Source organism: Mytilus edulis, chromosome 14 (assembly GCF_963676685.1).
Source record: "Mytilus edulis chromosome 14, xbMytEdul2.2, whole genome shotgun sequence".
Taxonomy (NCBI): domain Eukaryota; kingdom Metazoa; phylum Mollusca; class Bivalvia; order Mytilida; family Mytilidae; genus Mytilus; species Mytilus edulis.
The window spans coordinates 36734132-36759991 of NC_092357.1; the positions used below are offsets into that span (position 1 = coordinate 36734132).

Genomic DNA, 25860 nt, shown 5'->3' on the forward strand with positions numbered 1-25860 from the left:
TTATTCTTTAGTTTTCTATGTTGTGTCGTGTGTGCTGTTGTTTGTTTGTCTTTTTCATTTTTAGCCATGGCGTTGTCAGTTTGTTTTAGATTTATGAGTTTGACTGTCCCTTTGGTATCTTTCGTCCCTCTTTTTTTTTTTTTTTAGCTCAATCAGTTTATCAGACTCTGTCAGTAAGGTTTTACTGTCCTTCCCGTCATATTGTATTATTGTCAGATTATTGGAAATATATCTTACAACGTAAAGTCTCTCGTCTTCTAGAGATACCCACATGCAGCTATAGTGTAAAGTGATTTATCTTTCAACGTTGAAAGAATTATAATGAATTATTTCTATAAAATTTTTTCTTACCGTTTATCACAACAATGTGATCAAGATCTATCATTGCGATACCAAAAAGCTTACCTGATGGCATTTCGTCCCCGAGGGTATCACCAGCACAGTAGTCAGCACTTCGGGGTTGACATGAATATCAATTATATTGTAATGCTTTTATAAATTTCCTGTTAACAAAAGAATGAGTTTTTCGAAATACTAAGGATTTTCTTATTCCAGGCATAGATTACCTTAGCCGTATTCGGCACAACTTTTTGCTGGGTCCTCAATGCTCTTCAACTTTGTACTTGTTTGGCTTTATAACTATTTTGATCTGTATTAAATTATATGCCTGGTGCATTGAATAACTATTTACACCACTGGGTCGATGTCACTGCTGATGGACGTCACCAGCCCAATAGTCAGCACTTTGGTGTTGACATGCATATCAATTATATGTTTTTTTTTTTTTTATAAATTTCCTATTTACCAAACTTTGAATCTTTCGAAAATCAAGGGTTTTCTTATCCCAGGAATAGATTACCATAGCCTAATTTGGCACAACTATTTGGAATATTGGGTCATCAATGCTTTTCAACTTTAATTTGCACTTGTTTGGCTCTATAATTATTTTGAACTGAGCGTCACTGATGAGTCAAATGTAGGCGAAACGCGTGTCTAGTGTATTAAATTATCATCCTTTAATAATTTTTTGCTACTTTCTATTGAGAAAATATTATTTCATGTCTCACATGATAGCTTTCTATGCACTGCGTTCAAAAAATATATGATTTCTATATTTTTTTTGACTTGTATATGGGAGATCATTTTCTACTTCTGGTTAACAGTTATGATTCCAGGATAAAAAAGATAGCTTACTTTCCACTTATTCGAAAGGTGTATGATTTTTACGTACTTTTCTTCGAAATAAGGGATATAATAAGCTACTTCCAGTTAACAGCAGGCGACCACGGGCTTCATTTAAAGTTTATTGTATACTAATTTTAAAAACATATATTTTCTTAGTATATTCCCCTTGATTCAGTGCAAACATAGAAATATAGCTTGTTCCGGTTTCATAAGTCACTTTAGAATTATAACTTTCAAGGTCAGCTGTCACCAAACCCTTTGAAAAGTAAACTATGTCTTCATCTTATAGTAAAATTAGTTCGTTTTTGTAATACCTTACGTTTTAACATCTTTAAAAGGACAATGACTCCTGTAAGATGAAATCCGATCGCTACAAAAAAGAAAAAATCTAAAAAATACTGAATTCCATGGAAAATTCATTACAAAAATACCCTTATCAAATGGCATAATTCAAAAGCAGCCAAAAATCATAAAATAAGTGGATACATGTAACAACTGTCAGATTCCTGACTTGGTACAAGCTTTTTCTTATGTAGGATAAGGGTGGATTCAACCTGGTTGTATAGCTAGCTATACATCTTACTTGTATGACAGTTCCATCTCATTGACAACATATATGTCATGTGTGAACAAAACAAACAAACAGAAATAATTGGCAAATATGTCAAAATAGGGGTAAAACAGTCAACGTTGTGTTACAATCTCAATCACTATAAAAATAAAGAAACACAAAAGGGACTATAGACAAGGCACATAAGCATATACGAAAGACAACACAAACAAAAATTACAAAGTGAACGTACGATCATTCGTCCAAGCAACCCACATATTTAGCACCTATCCGTTTATATCTAGCTTTTATAATATAAGATGCACACACAACCAAAGGGAAAATCATAGGAAACGACCATGACCTTTAACATTTTCCCGGTTTTCGTTTTGGTGGACCAATGACCTCAAACCAAGATAACAATAAGCATTTATAGGTGGGAACAAAGTTTTCACCATATGAAAAATATCCTAATTTAAACATCATAATAAAGAAAATTGTGACACGTGTAAAACTTTCCTTTATGTAAGCAAGAGTGTTTTCGCTATACAAGACATTCAAACTAATAAAAAACAAATATGAAAACGTTGACACGTTTTATAAGACATTCAAACTGATATGATTACCATATATGAAAAGGTTAACACGTTTTATAGTTCTCGGCTGGGGAAAAATGTTTTTGATTCTATCATAGCTGTTTTGTTGACATTTGCTGCATGATTACATGTTGTTGAGTATCTTTGTGTAATATGTCATCGTAAACAATATAGAAGAAATTGATACTACGTCAGTTGACATAAATCTTATGGAGTCATCGATCGAACAAGGAAAATATGCAGGAAATACAGATGACAGTATATCTTCAATTTCAGCGAGCATAATTTAATTAGTGTATGACTGATCGACATGCTAAATACAAGAGATTATTAGATTTAATTAGCATGAATTTATAAAAGTTAAAACATAAATTTTTTATTTTTATTTCAATTTCAATTGATTTTTCTATATTTATTTGAGAGTTAAGTAATGTTGATCTGTCATATTCATTTGTATCAAAATAACTTGACCAACTTCTTAAAATTAGTCAGACCGTACGTGTAAGGTCCGACCGTATGAGTATTTTGAAAAAGTACGCATACGGTCCAGACCGTACGCGTACGGTTCACATACCTATACGGTCTGGAACATATATACTTAATGATTCGAATAACAGGCAACTTGAAAAACTCCACATCATTTTTTGAGATATCAAGAGAAAATAGAACAATCGTCGGTTTCAGATATTTTCAATTCGACGAGATCAAGACGATTGATTATTTTACAATCTGAAGTTATTACAACTGAAACCATAGCAGATACGATGTAACTTCGCCAGGAAACCTCATAAGGACTAACTTCAATTCATCGTATTATAATAACGTACACGTGTAGGGTACTATAGATAAAACCTTCAAAAATAAACTTAAACTATCTGTTAATCGGGTAATCGGTCGAACAATTATCCGAGTAACCGGTTAGGCAAAACTGTACGATTTGACAACACTACTAATTACCCTTTCATTCTGATAAATACATACTAACATATTTTGTCTTTTTGTAAGGGTTATTGGGCAGTTTTGATATTCAATATTATTTTACATGCAATAAAAGCAAATAAACAAAAGTCAGATTCACAGAGACAACAGACCGTTACCATATGATCTTAACGATGGTTTAATAGCGTCGAATAAAGGCTACAGTAGTATACCGGTGTTTGAAATTCATAAATCGATTAAGAAAAAACAAATCCGGGCTACAAACTAAAACTGAGGGAAACACATCAAATAAAAGAGGAAAACTACGGCACAACACATATTGCAAACGTTTAAGCTCATGAATGCTTGATGATAAAGAAATACAATTTATATTTTCGACACTAACAGTTTTTTAACATGTTTCTGTATAAGTACTTTTGTGTATTATGTATCCTCACGTATTCCGTTTTTCTCTGCAACCTTGACAAAATGTTTGTATTGTTGTTCTTTTGCACACATGATTTTCGGGCTAGTTTTGGCGTTTTTTCCGCTCCAATGCTGAGTTGTCTTTAACTAGCAGTGAGGTTATAAGTTGTTGGCTACGCTTTGAAGGAATCTTTGTAACATTCAGATGAAGAACAACATCAAAAGCGCTGTTCCTTCCTTTTAGTTTTTTTCATTGCAAGTACTGACTTTATGTCATGGATGAAAATCCCATATCATTTCTATATTATTCGATTTCATTTTTTGTTGTTGATAACTGATGAAACATCAGGATTTGTGTTTCGAAAGCACTAACATTATTACATGTATTTTCAGTTAAAAGAAGCTAACATACATTTAACGTGAGTGTATTAAAAGCAAACGTTTCTACATATTTTTTCTCAACGCTGTTTAGTTTAAATGCGTATACAGTTACGAAATTCTTTATCATATCCACATGATTAACACACTTATGATCTCAATACATCCGGTATCAAGGCTTCTGACCATGGGATGTTGTCAATTCATAGGTGCTTTGGCATTTGGAGTAAAAAGCTCAAAACTAAAAGTTCTGAATCAAATGGTAAATTTTACTGGCGTGTGACTGATAATCTTGTATTTCATTGTTGACATTTCAATCCTTTCGATTAACTGTAAAATGGGTATGTTCATGATAATGTTTAACCCCGCCACATACTTAATGTATCTTGCAGAGGACTGTGGTTCAATAATGTCCATTTCAGTATTATAGAAAAACATTGTTAGTCGTTACATATTTTATAGTGATTACAAATAAATAAATGACAATATTCATATTGTTCTTTTTCACATTGTTTAGCCAAGGCGTTGTCAGTTTATCTTCAAACTCGGAGTTTGACTCTCCCTCTTGAATTTTTCTCCCCTCTTTTCTCTACACAAGTACCGATGTAAAATCATTAATGATATTCAGTTTAATTGATTTGATATATATTTTGAAAACATTCTGCTTTCGGCAATTTCCATCAACTTCGTCATTTCCTTTCTATTGACGCATTTTAAACCAATTGTTAAAAATATATTAACACCTAGTACATATTTTTCAAAATCCGTTGTTCATATATTCAACCAATCGAATGTTCTTCTCACCTGCTTCGCGATAAGTATAAAAACAGTAGTAAATAGTAAATATTACAAGTAAAGGTTTCTTTTGTAGGAAGCACCACATCGAACGAATTTAGTGTACAGGTAAGAAATTAAAAAAATCACAATTTTATAGATATTAGAATTTAATAAAAAAAAAAGCGTTATGCATGTGTTTCTTTAGTTATGAAAATGATTGTATTTTTCTTCTCAAATTTGTTTGGAATTTTCTGATAATTACATCAATTTCCCTCGGGAAAAGATGCTTCTAAAGAGAAACAAATAGAAAAGACTACTGGGAGTTTTTATTTGAAAAAATCGGAGAGAATTCTATACTTGAGTTTATTGAAATTTAAACCATTGTAAGAGTGAAACATGTACGTTAGTATATGAATATACAATGTATAAGTGCTGAAAGCAAAATTGGAATTCTTCTGATTGATTTTGATATAGAAATATTATTATATTGATTTCTTTTTCTATTTCAGAATATGTCTCATTACAAATATGTTGAGTCAGAAAGGAAAAGTCGTAAATCCAAAAAGAAGACCAAAGAGTATGCAATATTTCCTGATGGAGATGAAACAGACTGTTCCAGTCGGACAACATTTTATGACATATGTCGCCAGAGTTCGACGACTACATCAATCAGCGAACAGTCTAGCACAGAAGATGCAAACGGTTATATTTCAGAGAACACATCCAATCATTACATTGAGGAAACCAAAGATGATGTATTTTATAAACTGAATTCTCTCACAGGAATTGACAGAGTAAATAGTGAATGTACATTAAGAACAAAAACAACAACTTTAACCAAAATCTCTGCCATTGATATAACAATTACCTCTCCGGAACCACTGAGATCACCGACTTATGTTCGTCCATCTTGTACTTCACGAATCAGAGACGACATAGAGCCTGAAACATCGTCGGATGAATATGAAATTCGTAGAAGGAGTATGTCAAGATCAAAGAAAGTTAACAATATCACAGAACCTCAGAAAATAAGTGTAATAGAGAATAATATGAAAATGTTACCCAGCATTGACGTCATACCTCCAAGTCCGACGTTATCAGTGCTGTCACAACGGCTCATGATTAACAGAGAAAAGACTGATTTCTTACAGAGATCCGGAATAACATTGAGTCCAATATCTTCTCGTACTTTGACTCCTATGTCGTCTCTGTCATCTAGTTCAACCATGTCTGATACATTTTCCTTAACATCCGGTTCTGAAGATGGTATCCTGAGTGTGCGTTCTAGATTATTCAACAGAAGAAACGTTCTGCCTCCAATCATTAGGAGTTCATCTGAAGAAAAACAAGAAGAGGAAGAAGAGATGTTTCTACAAGCATCAGTTAGAACCGGCAAGAAAAATAAAAGTCCAACGAAATGCAGAAAGCCAAAATCCACGTGCTTTGAAGAATATCGCACAAATAGCTGTTGTAGTGAGGGTATAACCCATACACAGAAAATATTATCAAATTTCCATCGTCACAATGAAAACATATCATCACAGTTTGATATAGGTTTTTCGAAGAAAGATAATCTTTATAGGCCGATGAATGTACCTTCAACAAAAGTTGTCGAGCATCAATACAAGGAAAATGTAGCCAATAAAAAGGAAAGAGTATCACAAAATATCAAAAGCCAAAAACAAGGACATTCGACTGGAAAAGACATTAATAGGGTCGATAATAAACAAAATACTCGTAAAAAATCAAATGTATATGGTACTCCTTGTAGAAGCCTGCTGACCGTAAAGGACCATTACAATAAACATAAAAACATGCAACTTGATCCTCGAAAATCGTTAAAAGGAAATCAAAAACAGGAAAGATTGAGAAAAAAGTCCATAAGTAAGAAAAGGGATCTGTTAATTAAAACACACAGAGTTGAAAGTGTTTGTAAGAGTATTTCAGACTCCAGTGATTGTGTTTCAACAAAAAGTGACCCAAGAAAGAGATCTGAATCGATTAATAGTTTTAAGAAGTATTCCAAAAGTATTTCTGATTCGAGCGACTGCATGTCCTCTGAAAGTGAACAAACTGATTCCACATATCTATGAACTGGATTGATCACTACTCACAATGAATACAACAATCGTAGGACTTCATGATAGCTTTTTCCATTTTTTAAAGGAAGTGACTTCAGTTTGCGATAGATTGAAATCGATGCCTTTGGTAGCATTTGATACATGTATGTGCTTGCGCCATATGATTTTGATAACTTATGTTACGTTTTAATAAATATGATCTTATTTTGTTCTTCTTGTCGGATCAGACTTGTGTTTTCGTGAAATTTAAAAATACATTTTATATTTGTGTGTAGTATTTGTTATAAAAACAATATTTTAATGAAGATAAACGATGATTGGTACAAATCACAAGCAGCATTAATATAGATATGACCTATATATATATACCAAATTAGAACCTCTAAACTACCAATGCACTTGTAATTTACAGGTAGTTTTCCAATATACGATGTATAACAGTATTTTTAAACGATTTTTTTCAATACAAAAAGTCAATACGTGTTCTGAATAAAAACTAGTATTAGTTTATTAGAGAATATGTCCCTACTAGGTGCTATTTTATCTAGAGTCGTCAATTTCTCTTTAAAAAATCAATTTCAAAGATTAAATTCCTTGATATGATTTTCAAAGCAAACAGTCTATAAAGAAGAAATCAAGCTTTTTGGGTAGAATATTAAACGGAACAATGTGTATACCTTGTAAGAAAATTTTGATTATTATTCGGAAAAGTTATACGTCATCTTCAGATTTGTATTTTTAAGGTGGTGAATTTTAGAATCATATATTTTTATACTAAGAAATCGAGTAGCACAATATTTTTGTTAATCTTTTACGAGATTTCTTTCACCCCTGCACTAGATATTTGTTAATAATTCATTATTGTTTGATGTTTTAGTTTAAAAAAAAATTACAAAATTACAAAATCCTCATTATAATGAAAGTTTATTGATAAATAAATAATTCAGTGATCATTTAGTAAAGTACTTGATAAAGAACTAGACCTGAGTGACCATATAGTATATAGTACGTGTAGTGGTTATAGATAGACTGAAGTGATCTTTAACCTAGTACATTCTTGAAGTGAAATGCAGAAGCATGCAATTCAATGTGCGATATGGTTTTTATTGATTTATGTCTGTAGTATTTGTGTTAATGATAATGGTGTTGGTTTTTCTTGTTTGAATTTTTTCATAGTTGTAACGCCGATGCTTTCAAAGCGATATTGATGTTTTTCATTGTTACAAGCCGTGGGGTTATAATTGCTGACATTCATTTCATTGAACACTAATTGAAAACTGTCTCATTGGCAATCAAACCAAATCTCTTTATTTTCATATAAAGTGATCAAGTCCTAGACACTTATTTTTACATCAGTTAATACTTTATGCTCGTGCATGTACACCCTATGGAAATCATGAACTGAGGTGTGTTCCTTTTACAAAAACTACCCCAACAAAGTTACACCGAAGAACGACTTAAATTGACACTTCATGATTTTCCCGTCATGCATTACAAACTATTTGCACTATACCATTTGTGACGGTATCTCCTTTTGCAAAACGTTTACACATTCTTATATTTCAATATATCAGTAAAGATGTCTGATTTGTTTTTCATTTAGGTTGATAGTGACATTTTGAATGAGCATATTTTTACAAGATAGGTGATGACTTAATGGACTTAATGTAATGGCAGGATGTGCACAATTTTATTTACGTCAAAATATCATCACACTGTCGATACACCTATCATGCCTACAGTACTTGCAACCTTAGGCGTTACTGTTTGACGTGAACTTGACTGATCGGTGAATGATCGGTGACGGATGTTTGACTGATCGATGAGTGATCGGTGATCGGTGACCCATAGGATCCGTCAGATAAGTCAAATAACCTATGTGAGAGTTACCCTGACAACTGTCACCGATCGATCAGTAAATTAAATTTATGCACGGATCGGACGGATACGTATATATTTAAAATTCTTATGTAAACCGAACTCCACAGTTTTTACAATCGCTGAACGCGGACCTCTACGAAGACACCTTAATTTACACGTTATAATTCGTAATAAAATTAGTTGCAATAAAAAAGTAAAAATAGTTTAACAGAATAAGATGCTTAGAACGTTAAAATTGTTTGTGTTGATTAATATTTTCGTATTAAATATTATAAACATCAGAGACATATAATCATAATTGTATTATATGACTCAGTTAACATGAACTTATTTCTACGAAATTGGTTATTGTTGACCGCCATTGGATTTTTGAACTTTTAATAGTTTCGAATAGGTTGTTTTTTTCATGAAATTAAAAGAATGTCAAAGAAATGATATTAAAACTTTGTTCCCATTGTTTAGAATTACAAAAATGAATCTTCTTTTTATCAAATATTGTACTATTTTATTTGAAATCAGTTATTTTTACCATCTTGAGACAAGTCTTCTAATCAGAATTGAGATATAATGAGAATTAAAATACATAAACTTTTATTTTTTTGGAATAAGAATGTAGTTATTGATTTATTTTGATACAAATTATTAACTGTCATATGATTTCAGTACTTTTTGTACATCAAGATTGGCTGTTCTTCATAAAATATGCTTTCTTTTAGGAAAAAGATATAAAATTATTGTACGCGTTTCCTAAAATGCAAATATTGTTCATTTTATTGAAAATTATTGACCGCCATTGGATTTTTGTACTTTTTATAGTTGTGAATAGTTTTTTTTCATAAAATTCAAATAATATCAGAAAAATCATACTAAAATTTTGTTTGCATTGTTTAAAATAATCAAAATTATTCTTCTTTTTATCAAAAATGATCCTACATGTATTTTATTTGAAATCAGTTATTTTGATGCATATTATTAACTGTCATATGATTTCAGTACTTTTTGTACATAATGATTGGCTGTTCTTCATAAAATAATCTTACTGTAAGGAAAAACATATTAAATTTTTGTACGCGTTCCCTAAAATGCAAATATTTCTTCATTTTATTGAAAATTATTGACCGCCATTGGATTTTTCTACTTTTTATAGTTTAGAATAGGTTTTTTTCATAAAATTAAAAGAATGGCAGAGAAATCATACTGAAATTTTATTCGCATTGTTAAAAATAACCAAAATTATTCTTCTTTTTATTAAAAATGATACTATTTTATTTGAAATCAGTTATTTTTACCATCTAGAGACAAGTCTTCTAATCAGAATTGAGATATAGTGAGAATTAAAATACTTAAACTTTTATTTTTGTGGAATAAGAATGCAGTTATTGATTTATTTTGATGCAAATTATTAACCGTCATATGATTTCAGTACTTTTTGTACATCATGATTGGCTGTTCTTCATAGAATAATCTAACTTTCAGGAAAAAGATATAAAATTTTTGTACGTGTTGCCTAAAATGCAAATATTTCTTCATTTTACTGAAAATTATTGACCGCCATTGGATTTTTGTACTTTTTATATTTAAGAATAGTTTTTTTTTTCATAAATTAAAAGAATATCAGAAAAATCCTACTAAAATTTTGGTCGCATTGTTTAAAATAATCAAAATTATTCTTCTTTTTATCAAAAATGATACTATTTTATTTGAAATCAGTTATTTTTACCATCTTGAGACAAGTCTTCTAATCAGAATTCAGATATAATGAGAATTAAAATACATAAACTTTTATTTTTGTGGAATAAGAATGTAGTTATTGATTTATTTTGATACAAATTATTAACCGTCATATGATTTCAGTACTTTTTGTACATCAAGATTGGATGTTCTTCATAAAATATATATATGCTTACTTTTAGGAAAAAGATATAAAATTATTGATGCGTTTCCTAAAATGCAAATATTGTTTCATTTTATTGAAAATTATTGACCGCCATTGGATTTTTGTACTTTTTATAGTTGCGAATAGTTTTTTTTCATAAAATTCAAATAATATCAGAAAAATCATACTAAAATTTTGTTCGCATTGTTTAAAATAATCAAAATTATTCTTCTTTTTATTAAAAATGATACTATTTTATTTGAAATCAGTTATTTTGATGCATATTATTAACTGTCATATGATTTCAGTACTTTTTGTACATAATGATTGGCTGTTCTTCATAAAATAATCTTACTTTAAGGAAAAACATATTAAATTTTTGTACGCGTTCCCTAAAATGCAAATATTTCTTCATTTTATTAAAAATTATAGACCGCCATTGGATTTTTCTACTTTTTATAGTTTAGAATAGGTTTTTTTCATAACATTAAAAGTATGGCAGAGAAATCATGCTGAAATTTTATTCGCATTGTTAAAAATAACCAAAATTATTCTTCTTTTTATTAAAAATGATACTATTTTATTTGAAATCAGTTATTTTTACCATCTAGAGACAAGTCTTCTAATCAGAATTGAGATATAGTGAGAATTAAAATATTTTTGTGGAATAAGAATGCAGTTATTGATTTATTTTGATGCAAATTATTAACCGTCATATGATTTCAGTACTTTTTGTACATCATGATTGGCTGTTCTTCATAGAATAATCTAACTTTCAGGAAAAAGATATAAAATTTTTGTACGTGTTGCCTAAAATGCAAATATTTCTTCATTTTACTGAAAATTATTGACCGCCATTGGATTTTTGTACTTTTTATATTTAAGAATAGTTTTTTTTTCATAAATTAAAAGAATATCAGAAAAATCCTACTAAAATTTTGATCGCATTGTTTAAAATAATCAAAATTATTCTTCTTTTTATCAAAAATGATACTATTTTATTTGAAATCAGTTATTTTTACCATCTTGAGACAAGTCTTCTAATCAGAATTCAGATATAATGAGAATTAAAATACATAAACTTTTATTTTTGTAGAATAAGAATGTAGTTATTGATTTATTTTGATACAAATTAAAAACCGTCATATGATTTCAGTACTTTTTGTACATCAAGATTGGATGTTCTTCATAAAATATGCTTACTTTTAGGAAAAAGATATAAAATTATTGTACGCGTTTCCTAAAATCCAAATATTGTTTCATTTTACTGAAAATTATTGACCGCCATTGGATTTTTGTACTTTTTATAGTTGCGAATAGTTTTTTTTCATAAAATTAAAATAATATCAGAAAAATCCTACTAAAATTTTGTTCGCATTGTTTAAAATAATCAAAATTATTCTTCTTTTTATCAAAAATGATACTATTTTATTTGAAATCAGTTATTTTTACCATCTTGAGACAAGTCTTCTAATCAGAATTGAGATATAATGAAAATTAAAATACTTAAACTTTTGTTTTTGTGGAATAAGAATGTAGTTATTGAATTATTTTGATACAAATAATAACGTCACTTGATTTCAGTACTTTTTGTACATCATGATTGGCTGTTCTTCATAAAACATGCTTACTTTAAGGAAAAAGATATTAAATTTTTGTACGCGTTCCCTAAAATGCAAATATTTTTCCATTTTACTGAAAATTATTGACCGCCATTGGAATTTTGTACTTTTTATAGCTTAGAATAGTTTTTTTTCATAAAATTAAAATAATGTCAAAGAAATCATACTAAAATTTTGTTCGAATTGTTTAAGATAATAAAAATTATTCTTCTTTTTATTAAAGATGATACTATTTTATTTGAAATCAGTTATTTTACCATCTTGAGACAAGTCTTCTAATCAGAATTGAGATGTAATGATGTACTTTTTATTGTTTAGGAGTAGTTATCTTTTTTATTAAAAAAAATACTATAAGAAAAATATAATGTAATGTTGTTTGCATTGTTTAAAATTATTTCTATTTCTTGTTAAAAAATACAGCAGTTATCTTTGTTATTTGTTATTTTAAATGCTTCGATTGTGGCGAGAATATAGAAAGTCCGTGATTATAATAAGTTTTTTTTAAGAATTTTATGATGATAAGGATACAAAAATTTAAAATATTGAAAAACAATAGACTACATTTTTCAATAACTGATTCTTTCATTTTGTTTTTCCCGAGAATGTTTGGAAAATAATAAAATAAAAATCGCGATGTAGACACCGTTTTAGAACTCGCCGGTTTTGAAAATATATAACCTAAATAAAACGAAAAAGATCATTCTTTAATGATGATATTTTAATTTAGGTTTTATCTGTACATTTCTTTTCATTTCAATTCATAAAACTTTGCTAAATAATTAATAAACAAAATGTATAATTGAACGTTCGATTTTCAAGAGTCGCCATTTTAATTAGATTAAACGAAACTAAGATTCCGTAATTTGTATTAGTTTATCATGTGACGTATTAAAGTTCAATCCGTCATCAAGGTCGATCGGTACTATCCGTCCGATCAGTCCGATCAGTCAATTACTTTTACTGTAAGTCTGACGGATTGCTGACGTGAGTTTGACGCGAACTTGACTGATCGGTGACTGATCGATGACCGCTGACTGATCGCTGAAATAGTAACGCCTAAGGTTGCAAGTACTGTAGTCAAGTGTGTCAGAAATCATATCTGATTCTCTTCCTCAGTCATAATAACCTTCCATCATTACCGAATTGAACAAAGAAATAACACGACTAATGCCGTACGTATACGGTGCAGGAGATTCTTACCCTTCTGGAGCACCTGATTTCACTCCCGGTTTTTAGTGTTGTTTCTTACTTATAATTTATAACTGTTGATGTAAATGTCTTTTGGGTTTTTTGAGTCTTTGTTTACTCCTTGGTATTGTTTGTTATTGTCTAGTATCACCCCTTTTTGTGTTCATATAATTACCGTTAGGTTATGTTTGCTGCCTTAATGCGTCTTTTTGTTGATCGAATTAAGAATTTATCAAAAGGTCTGTTTGGCTGTCTACCTTTTGTGTGAACGTTTCATAAGGTTGAAACTTATAACATTTGAATATTTTATTGTTTATGTTTTTCTGTAATTAGATATAGGAAGATGTGGTGTGATTGCCACTGAGACAACTCTCCATCCAAATAACAATTTAAAACAAGTAAACCATTATAGGTCAATGTACGGCCTTCAACACGGAGCCTTAGCTCACACCGAACAACAAGCTATAAAGGACCCCAAAAAAACTAGTGTAAAACCATTCAAACGGGAACACTAACGGTCTAATCTGTATAAAATAAAAAAAATTGAGAAACGAGAAACGCGTATAAAATACATAACAAACGACAACTACTGTACATCAGATTCCTGACTTAGGACAGGTGCAAACATTTGCATCGGGATTAAAAGTTTTAATGGATCCAAACCTTCTCCCTTTTTCTGACACAAGAGCATAATTTCACAACATAGAAAAACACAATAAAATATCAATTGGCAGGCTTAACTCAATCAAAAAACGTACAGTAATACACTATAAAGGAATAAATTTGATCTGCGATATTTGAATGCAAATGCACAATTAATAAAATATTAGGGACAAACATTCAGGGCCAAAAAGCAAACAAAGCCATGGCAAGTCACCAAGTTATTAAAGTAAAAACTAAATGTGTATATGTCATATTTAGCAGTAAAGACTTCCGGGTGGCAAATGCCTTTCAACTACTCAAGGGCAGACTATATTTTTGTTCTTTGATATGTTTGATATCAAGACAAAAAGATGAAAATATAGTAAATTTATCAATTTCAGATATATCTTTATCGGTAAGGTATGGAAGTGTGAAAATGTGATTTGAAGATATACTGTTTATTCCAATATGTCAAATATGGCATTCGAAATAGCAATGTTTACTAATACAAATGATTCTGATGACGGCTGTATTAACCGGTACGATTTATTAGTCCTGCGAGCAACAAAGTTTATTTTAGATCATTGGTACATGAGACCTTGAGATTTGCTTGCCGTTGTAATCCATGTTTTTTCACACCTTTCTTATTTTGATATATGTCTTGTTGTATGTCTTGTTTACTCACACTAAAGTTCAAACTGGTGGTTCGTTTAGTAACACAGCTGCCTATTGTTTTCAACTATTGAAACAATTATTTCAAACCGTTATTTCCATTAAACTAGATATTTATAGTATGTGACACAACATAAAAAGATATTACAAAAACGATAACAACAAGATCATTTACAAAAATGACAGTATTAAAACATTTGACTTTTCTACTCTTTACACAAGTATTCCCCATTCCAAACTAAAAGACAAATTGAAAGAGTTGGTATTACTTTGCTTCATAAAAAAGAATGGCCAACGTAGATACAAGTATCTTGTCTTAGGGAGGGATAAATCATACTTTGTAAAGAATCACTCTGATTCAAACAAAAAATTCTCTGAAACCGATATTATCAAGATGCTTGATTTCTTAAATGATAACATATTTGTAACGTTCGGAGGACGTGTTTTCAACAGACTGTTGGCATCCCAATGGGAACAAATTTTGCCCCTCTACTTGCCGACTTGTTTCTTTATTATTATGAGGCTGACTTCATGCAGGAACTTCTTAGGAAGAAAGATAAGAAGTTAGCAATATCCTTTAACTCTACTTTCCGCTTTATAGATGACGTTCTTTCACTAAACAATTCAAAATTTGGTGACTATGTGGAACGCATCTATCCCATCGAATTGAAGATAAAGGATACTACAGATACAGTTAAGTCGGCTTCATATCTTGACTTACATCTAGAAATTGACAATGAGGGTCGGTTGAAAACAAAACTCTACGACAAAAGAGATGATTTCAGCTTTCTAATTGTGAACTTTCCATTTCTAAGTAGCAACATTCCAGCAGCACCTGCATACGGGGTATATATATCTCCCAATTGATACGATATTCCCGTGCTTGCGTTTCCTATCATGATTTTCTTGATAGAGGGTTACTGCTCACAAGGAAGCTATTAAACCAAGAGTTCCAAATGGTGAAGTTGAAATCATCCCTTCGTAAATTTTACGGACGCCATCACGAGTTGGTTGACCGTTATGGAATAACCGTTTCACAAATGACATCGGATATGTTCCTTACGTCGTAACTACAATCCCCTTCCCTTTCATGAATGTGACCTACCGAATTAGACTATTTACAGGATTTTGTAATCACATAAGCAACACGACGGGTGCCACATGTGGAGCAGGATCTGCTTACCCTTTCGGAGCACCTGAGATCACCCCTAGTTTTTGGTGGGGTTCGTGTTGTTTATTCTTTAGTTTTCTATGTTGTTCATGTGTACTACTGTTTTTCTGTTTGTCTTTTCATTTTTAGCTATGGCGTTGTCAGTTTGTTTTAGATTTATGAGTTTGACTGTCCCTTTGGTATCTTTCGTCCCTCTTTTACATGTATATAGCTACATCATAGAAGTTAATATTTCAAGAGTCTCCTGTCTTCAGTTCTATATACTTTTTTGACAGTATGTGTTTATTTCGTTGTACTGAAAACTCAATACAACTGGTGATAATTTTGTTTTGTGTCGAAATGTTAAAACAACTTAGTTCTTTAATAGAAAATTGGCTTATATACTATTTGTTTTTCTTTCATCTTTTGATGCTTTAAAATGAGTCACATTCAGTTTTTGCGTAATAAATAATAAAACATGGCAACTGATTGTAAGACGCTTTGTGATATACGGTACAACGACATTTCTTAACTGGCGGATGAATATTGTTTGCAGCATTGGACTCTCACTGAAGGAAACCGACACAAAATATGTTATTAATGTATGTATGAAAAACATGATGCCCTTATTAACAATTTTGCAGACTTGAATACGTTTGGACGCTAAACGCAAAGGTTAAGTTCTTGCTAATGTTAATTCAACGTCATAAGAGATATAAAAAAAAAAAAAACAAAAACATCAACAATATATTCAATTCACAACACAGACTTTAGAACCTTAAGTCCGTCAACACCGTTAGATAATATTGAAAACAAAATTTCATTGACACTTTTAAAAATTAACATCGCTACCGTCAATCAAGACAGTAAAAAATAGGGAAAAGTTTTTCAACAAAAATATTCATTTTATTGTCATATCATTTCATGGATTGGCATAGAATTCAAAAGAGATGCTGTTTATAAAATTTGATTTTCAAAGCTACATAGAATTACAGAAATCTGCAATATGAATAATGAGAACAACAAATATAGTTCAAGAAATTACAAAGCATAATGAACTATTACATGTGACCTTTTTTTAAAGTCATTGATCTTTTCTATCTTATTAAAAAAAATTGTATGGTTTAGGTCTTCAATATATGGTGCTGTAATATTCGTATTTAAACCTTTGTTAAAAAACACATTATTTTTTTCGCGGGACATTTTTGGACCGTAACGCTCTTCAAAGTCGTAAATGTATTTAATATGGCATTTTTTAACGTTTTTATGATTTGAGAATCAGTGAACATGGTGGTGGTGTAGATGAAACATGCTTTTCATTCCTCATACACAGCTGAAAATCTAAAATTGTGTTTGTTCAAGACTCTTCTAACTTGTTATTAGTTTAATCCTCGAAATGATAACACAAGCCGCTGATATGTTGTATGAAGTTGAAAGGTGTATCCGTCCGATTGAATTAGAAAAAAAATCTTTATTTAATTGACTTGATAGGGTAAACGTCTTAGCAATATTCCAAGACTATATTTTACAGTAGTAAGGACAGGGATAATATTCGTCGAGAGTAAGATGTACGTGGGAAGACTTTTAAATCATTTTCTATTATGAGGTCTCAACGAAGGCTTTCAAAATGTATTTATCAAATTGAAAACTAATCTGACAAGCTCAATCTTATATCAAACAACCTTAAGGACTATTGAGTGTAATATGGCCTTGTTTAGATAGATGGCTTTACAAACCGTGAAATTTGTGTAATTCTGTATTTTTAACTCACAAATATTTGAAATGTTGAATAAAATTTTATTTCAAAACATCTCGGGAAGTCTAACAATTGATATTTTGGTTACTATGTAGAGTTCACTGTTTTTTTTTGCAATCAGAAGTGATTAATGTTACTCAAAAAATCAACACAATTAACATAAAAAGCTTTGGCAAATCAACTGAAAAAGAGCAAACAGCATATTGATTCAGACAAGAAGAATATATAGATTTATAATTTAACATTGCTCTTCTCTATGTACACTTAAGAAAATGTTGTTGTATTGGTAGTGATGATTTAAGTACTTTGGAATAGGACAGTTTTTATCGATTCGTTTCATGTGTTTAAGCTTTGACTTTCGATTAATTAGGAAATTTCCTTTTTGAAATTTCATCGGAGTTCGATATTTTTGTACTTTACCTTTTATTGCAGTTTTGTAAAACTCAAGTAAGTGAAAGAGTTGTATCACCATTTACTGTCAAGTTGCAATGGACTAGTGTGATCAAATCATCGGTGTTAATACAAATGTGCGATCTTGAATTTAGTTTTTAGCTCGTAGTTACGCGGACAATTTAAGTTATGGATTAAAATTTTATATTGGACATATTCGTTAATAAATGAGTATATTATGTCAAGAATATAAAATTGTATAAATGTGTGAACGGTTTTACGCTATATGTTTGGAGCCTTTGATATCTTGTTGTTTGGTGTGATCCAGGGCTTCGTGTTGATGACCGTACTTTGGCCTGAAATGGTTTACTTTCAACATATTGTGACTTGGAGGGAGAGTTGTCTCACGCTTAACGCAAATGCCGTGTACTTGATGATGTTTTATACAATGTCAATAGGGTTACACAAAAATTTCAATGATAGAGATTTAAACGCCGTTAATCGGAAATCTTTCATCGATAAATATTGTTGAAGACAAAATTTCGTTTTTGTGGAATATATGGAAATGAACATCGGTACCGATATCTAAGACAAAAAAATAAAAAGGAAGAAAGTTTAGCAACAACAATAATTATTCTAAGAACATATTGACAACGAACGACTAATTAACATCGTTTTCTATAGATTTGAAGAGACATTATTAGAAAGTTTATATGTCACAATCACATTGCTTTAAAAATCACAATATGGAGGTAAGATTGTACAAAAAATGGATCAAACGCTGGCTGATTGTTTCATTGTTATAACGATGTATTGCCTTTTCATTATTTCTAAAAAGTTTTAACTTCCTTTTATGTGTTTTCTGACTTTTGAAAGGTATAATAGTATGGGGCTGGATTTACTTTCATTTTTAGTTTAAAACAAACCCTCCCTGCTTTGATCTCAGCAGATTATAGAAAGTCATGAAATGCAAATGTATAACGACAAACATTATCAATGCAGTAAAACATAGACCAACGTTGACATATGCCATCTGTAACTGCTAAAGATTGTATTGTGTAAAAAGTTACAAACAACCACAGTTTTTAAATAAAATAAAAAATATTCTTAAATCACTGGAAATTTTCGGTATTTGATGGTTTTTATTTACCTAAATGTCTCATAAATGATCCATATCAACTACTGCCACCTTGCAACAAATGATATTATACTTCAGTTTGCCATGATCATTACGATGGATGGATACTTTCAATTGAGCGAGTTCTGCTTTCCGACAGACAGAACCATAATTATGCTTTCAACCTCAATATTGAGTGTAATTAATCTTCCTCAATCATAAGTGTTCTGTATTATGTTTTATTCACTTCTGATTTGTTTTTCCGTAGTCAATATTTATGAAAATGTATATCGATTTTACTTCATTGATACAACAACTAGTTAACAAAAATAATATAATGGATCTCACACAGTAAACAATTAGTCAAAACATAATCAGTATCTCGTTTCATTTCAACGACGTGTGAACGTCACTTTTCTTAAAGTAACGCGCGTCTGGCGTTAACATATAATATATATAAGAATATATGGTATGGGTGTCAATGAGACGACTCTCCATCCAACTACAGTTTGTGAAAGAAAACCATTATAGGTCAAAGTATGGCCCTCAACATGGAGGCTTGGCTGATAATGAACAGCAAGCTATAAAGGAACCCAACGTTTCTAGTGTAAAATAAGCCTGGGATATCCGGTATTTTATTCAGAAACTGTTGAGAACCGATATATATTCAAATTTCACAAATATAAGGCAGAAGTTTTAAACATCGTTTTAAGTCGTACGGTAGTGCAAGCTTAAATAGTTCCAAACCTTGTCCATTGGTCTTAAATTGATAATTGTTTCGTTTACATTCATTACACATATATACTTTATACATTAATTGAAAAATGATTTGTATGATGAAGTGAAAAGACATTGTTTAAACTAATTTTAATCTGTTCAATTCAATACACATAATAGAAAATAAAAACTTAAAAGATGAGTGACATTTCAATCAATTAAAAAACATTAATGCATCCGAAAACGAATGTTGCTTGATTAATATTAATTCATTCTTCCTTTCGTCCACATGATCGTCCTCTTTTCATGTTGAACATTGGTCTAAAACCTTGATCATGGGTTACGTATTCAATGAATTTCTGTTCTAAGCACTCAGCCTTTTGCTCTTTTACCCAGGAAAGCGAAAACTTCCGAAGATCCTTCCCTTTCAAGAATCTACCTATTGCTTGTCTGTCATATCCTCCTGTATGAGCCTGAAGAAAGAAAAAAAGATAAAATTGAACTAAGTAAATCGCATGAATAACATTATAAAAATATATCTTGATGCATTATACATTCATCAAATTGGGAAGAATGTGAAGCGGTGAAACCTAACCCTTTTTATTAAATCTTGATATCAGGATTATATTCATAATGGTCTAAAAACTATAATATCCTTGCTCATTGCTATTTCACGTTAAAACATATTGTTTCACCAGAATGGAGACCACTAATGAACGCAAGTCTGGTAAGTTGTTATCAGACTAATAGCAAATGACTGAAAACTTCATTCCAAGGACAGTATCTCCATGTATGGAATAGGGGGTTTGTTGTTTTGAAATTCCTACCTGAAAAAAAGTAACCTTCTTGTTATTGTTTCCTTAAATTTTTCCCTCTCTCTGATAATAAAATTAAATTGCCACTTTAAGTTAAAACTACTTTACCATGTGTTGAGACATCAACGGAATATGTTAAAGATCTGGTAGGGTAACTGTGTCAGTTTATATTAACATTACCTTCAGTTTATGACGGCAATCATTGTTAGAACGTTGTATTGATGTATTTCATAGGTAACATGATAACCATCTTAGAAAAATATTTTATAAATTAACTCCCTATTTTCATATTGTCCATCACAATTAAACAAAAACAATGGAAAACATAGTTTTATCAATAACATAATTGCAAAATAACATAACGAATGCACTGTATTTCATTTAAAATGGAATTACTCATAATGAAAGAGGTCATTGGTTAACTTATAAACTTACATCTAAGTTTTGTTTTAATTTAATTTTTTTACAGCTTACCAACAATCTTTTTCGCACACTACGTTTCGAAAACCCAATGTACAAAACTTCACCAGCATCATTACTTGTAATACTATACAACCCATATGTGTTTGGCACTGTTTTGGTCTTTCTAAGAAGAGAAGCATTTAATTTTTCGCTCAACAAATGTTTTAGAACTTTTTTCTTCTTTGTACACTTATCATTTTCCCGTTTACAATGGGAACAGCAGTCTGTCTGAAAGAAAATACAATACGAGTATACATTGTATTTTACAAAGGATATCTTCGTGACCTTGGCATTAATCATAATTTACTGTAATAAATCAAATGCATAAGACAGGTAATGATTTATAAATAATCAAAACCTTTGTTTGTTTGTAACTGGCAAATTAAATCGCATCAAATACTTCATTCATACTTCTACACATCTATGGTATGCTTTGGATCAACATGTAGAAGCATACAACATTCATTACTGTTTTAAACATGTTCCATATATAGAATAAAAATTGGACTTTGGGATCTAAATTTCAACAAAATTGACCTGTAGCATATGTGCGCGAATATCAATTGTATCGTGGTATCTTAAAAACAAAATTAAGCAGTTATTTCGTTAATTAAACATGTTGATATTATCAACGAATTCTTTAAAATATAGCTTTTGTGTATTGCGTGACAATGTTGAAACCGTACACGACCGATCAAGAAGTTTGAAGATATAAACTCTTCAACTTTGAATCGTATAAAATTATATTTATGTATCATTTTTAAGACTCTAATGATAATTTAAAGTAATAGTCCGACCATACGTTTATAGGCAGATTAAAAAGGGTGTGGATAACATGAACCCCCTTTTTGAAGAAACGTTATAAATATTTTGATATGAGCGTCACTGATGAGTCTTATGTAGACGAAACGCGCGTCTGGCGTACTAATTTATAATCCTGGTACCTTTGATAACTATTTACACCACTGGGTCGATGCCACTGCTGGTGGACGTTTCGTCCCAGAGGGTATCACCAGCCCAGTGGTCAACACTTAAGCGTTTAAGTGTTAACATGAATATCAATAATGGGGTCAATTTTATAAATTTCCTGTTTACAAAACTTTGAATTTGTCGAAAACTAAGGATTTTCTTATCCCAGGCATAGATTACCTTAGCCGTATTTGGCACAATTTTTTGGAATTTTGGATCCTCAATGCTCTTTTACTTTTTACTTGTTTGGCTTTATAAATATTTTGATATGAGCGTCACTGATGAGTCTTATGTAGACTATTTGTTCATTTAAAAGGAAATCTCTAAAGCTTGACGGTAGTGGGTCCCATTTTTCATGTGGTGGTCCCTCTGGTAAAAAATATTAGATCCGCTACTGACGTGTACCACTCTTCTCTCGTTTCCTCTCTAAACCGTGTTATCATGTTAATGTAAGTCACTTTAGCAAAGTTGCTTTACAGCTGAGAAAAATCAAATCCCCAAATATACTGATTGTGATCTATGACAATACTTAACGTTTGATTTTTTGATGTATTTGTTAAATTCGCTACAGATGGGGCATTTGTTGAGATTATTACCAAGAATATTTGGTCGTCATACATTTTTTTCGAAATCAAAGTCTCTCACATGGCAGTAAAAAAAGGTTTGTGTCGAGCTCTGATACATTTTAATAGAATATTTAAATTGATAGTCCTTAAACATCAACTGTTTCATCACTTATAAAGGGTAAAGAAAACTAAAATGGTAAAAGTAGGATAAAAGTCTTAAAAACACATCCCATCTATACTTTTGTGGCTAATCAGATTCGAAAATAGTCTTGAAATATATAATGCGCTTAATTACATACCTTTTCTGTCAGCTTCATCCTTGCAAATGTTATTCAATATTTCAACCGATCAAATGAAATTTTGCTTTTTGTTCTTTTTATTGTTATGAACATTTGCATTGAGACTATAATTAAATACTGATCAGTATTCAAGGACAACTGAACTGATGAATAAATAATAATGATGTAATCATGAAGATTTTCTACACACAAAGCACGCCAAACACAGTTTTAAATTGCGCGATAGCTCTTGTTGGAAAGTCCAAATTAGATATATTTAGATTGGTAGGTAGATTCCAAATCTAAAAATAGTAAACAATTTATCAATAGTAATCGTACAGGTTTTGCACAATACTATGAGGTTGTATATAAAGAATACTTATTTTGTGAATCTTATTGTTCTACGATGAATTAAAATTGTTTAGCGGAATATTTATCAATATATGTTCCAGTCTCCATGTCAATGGGTTTTGTGGGCTCGCTTTATGAAGGTCATAGCTTTTCGGGAAAATATATTAAGGCTGTATAACGACTATGCACCATCAATTACTTTAACGGTAATATTAATATATTATAATACAACGTGGTGTACTAAATTTGACCGAATTATTTTGGCAAAAAACTAAAAATGTCTTAGTGTAATAGTAGGGAGTCTCAGTAGGGAGTAGGACAATGTATTACAGTAATGACTATAAATGTAGATGTAGGACAAACATATTACAAAGAAAAAAGGATTGAAAGAAAAATTCGATAGAAAAGAATAAGGCAGAACTTTGGAAATCTATTTTCACATTCATCTCTTATTTCTTTTTTAAACCCGTCTTTTCTCTTGGCCTGCTCGTAGCCATGCATATTTATCAAATATTAAACATCTGACCATTACATGCAAATTAAAATAATAAACTATTAAAAAAATATTGTTAAAGCCTTATTACAAAATGTATCTTTTAAAATCAAAAGACAACAAACAATTTTTTTATAAACATGATGCAACCAATGAAACATGTATTATCTAACATGCTAAATATAACTATTAAGTCACGAGGGTTACCGAATATTTTGTTGGAAAATCTAGATCTATATTTAGATCGTTAGTTGCATCTTAAGTATGCATATAGAAAAGAAGTATGCAAAATAAGAACAGCGTGTTCCAAATTAATTTAATCAAAGTAATTTATAAAATATATATCATTTGGGTCTTTTGGGTCTATGTTAAAACCGTACACGATAGATAGATTAACAATTAGATGTTTTCAAGGTACGTTCAATTTAACTTTGACTTATAAACACACATCTACAGATATGTGTACAGGTTGTTATTAATTTTAGGATGATAATTGATAGAAATATTCCAATTATACGTTAACTCTCCTTGCCTATTCTCTCTATCCCTTAATCATGTAATTCATTTTTATGTTTGTTCCGTTATCAAAGTTGTCTTACGGTTAAAAGAAAATAACCCAATTGAAATTAATTTATAATGAAATAAAAAGCTTCGGTGAGCGCAGCCTAGATATGACCACCGAGGTCAAACACTGAACAGATGGAGCAAATTTGGATACAATATTCAAGTTAAGTACTGTCTGAATTTGGATTGTTATCAATGGTTTAACATAATATAGATGTATAGGTTTCTGACATAAAATAAAGATGGTCAAAGATCTTTAAAACTATTGTGCAATACTGTGAAATTGAAGATTGAAAACAAAAGAATTGATATTTGAAAATGTAGAAAAAAAATTCCCCAAATTGTTTTACTCCCCCCTGGAGCAATTACCCCCAAGCTCAATCCATGCCTTCCTTTTGTGGTATTCTAACATTAAGTACAATTCATAGATTTCCATACACAAAAACACAAGTTATTGTCTGGAAACTAGAAAAATGCTTGTTTTTGGTCCCTTCTTTGTCCCTTATTCCTTCATTTTTGTAGGCAATTCCCCTTATCTCAATCCCAGGTTTCCGTTTGGGATGTTTATAATCTAACTGTTCTAACAAACAAGTTATAGTCTGAAAACTTCAAAAATGCTGTTTTGGTCCCTTTTTAGTCTTTATTCCTAAACTCTTGGTACCATAACCCCCAAAATCAATCCAAACCTTTCTTTTGTGATATTGAACATTCTTTTAAATTTTCATAGAGATCCATTAACTTGAACATAAGTTTAGAAACCAGATTTGTTATTCAGACGACGTAGACGACGACATCATAGCATTATACGAACCGAAATTTTTTTTGGTCGTATAAAAGATGTAGAAAATCAGTCATAAAGTGGAATGAGGTCAATATTATAAAAAAATACCATCGAAACATTTTTAAATAATCAGATTTGAAAATAGAAATAAATATAATGAGTTTAATTTCCTACCTTTTTTGTAAATTTCATCCTTGCAAATGTTATTCAAAATATGAACTGACAATATGAAGAATTGCTTTTTTATTGTTATGAAAATTTTCGTTTTGGGTTATAATTAGATGCTTATCAATATTCAAGGACAAGTAGAGTAATGTTAAAATAACAATTATGTCATCTATAACATTTTATTTCTAACAATAGCACTTCAGACAAAAAGTTAAATTACGCGTGCGCGATAGCTCTTGTCGGAAAACCCATAGCTATATTCATATTGATAATTGGATTTCAAATCTAAAAACATTTCCGTCATAATAATCATACATTTCTTATACAATGCTATAATGTTGTCCTTAAGGTATACTTGTTTGTGATATTTTATTGCTCTATGATGATTTTTGAATGTATGGCATAGCATTTGTCAATATGTATTTTCATCCCTTTCTAATTAGCAGTACGCTGCTTTAAAAGACTCTATAAGCTTTTGAGAAAAGGAAATT

At 30.5% G+C, this 25860-nt stretch overlaps 2 protein-coding genes across 3 annotated transcripts; one reads left to right on the plus strand and one right to left on the minus strand.

The window, feature by feature from the left end:
- Positions 1-4390: 4390 nt before the first annotated feature.
- LOC139504168 (uncharacterized) lies at positions 4391-6923 on the plus strand. Its single transcript, XM_071294232.1, has 3 exons — positions 4391-4394; positions 4925-4956; positions 5340-6923. The coding sequence occupies exons 1-3, from the start codon at positions 4391-4393 to the stop codon at positions 6921-6923; spliced, it is 1620 nt and encodes a 539-aa protein (XP_071150333.1).
- A 13133-nt stretch (positions 6924-20056) lies between these two features.
- LOC139502962 (uncharacterized) lies at positions 20057-25498 on the minus strand. 2 transcript variants are annotated; one of them, XM_071292627.1, is made up of 3 exons: positions 25376-25498; positions 21212-21427; positions 20057-20395 (listed from the first exon to the last, which is right to left on the minus strand). In XM_071292627.1, exons 1-3 carry the CDS (start codon positions 25391-25393, stop codon positions 20192-20194), a joined length of 438 nt encoding a protein of 145 aa, XP_071148728.1. In that variant the 5' UTR covers positions 25394-25498; the 3' UTR covers positions 20057-20191. The 2 variants fall into 2 exon arrangements, with proteins under 2 accessions (XP_071148728.1, XP_071148729.1); XM_071292628.1 differs by lacking the exon at positions 25376-25498 and adding an exon at positions 23034-23189.
- Between the last annotated feature and the right edge of the window lie 362 nt (positions 25499-25860).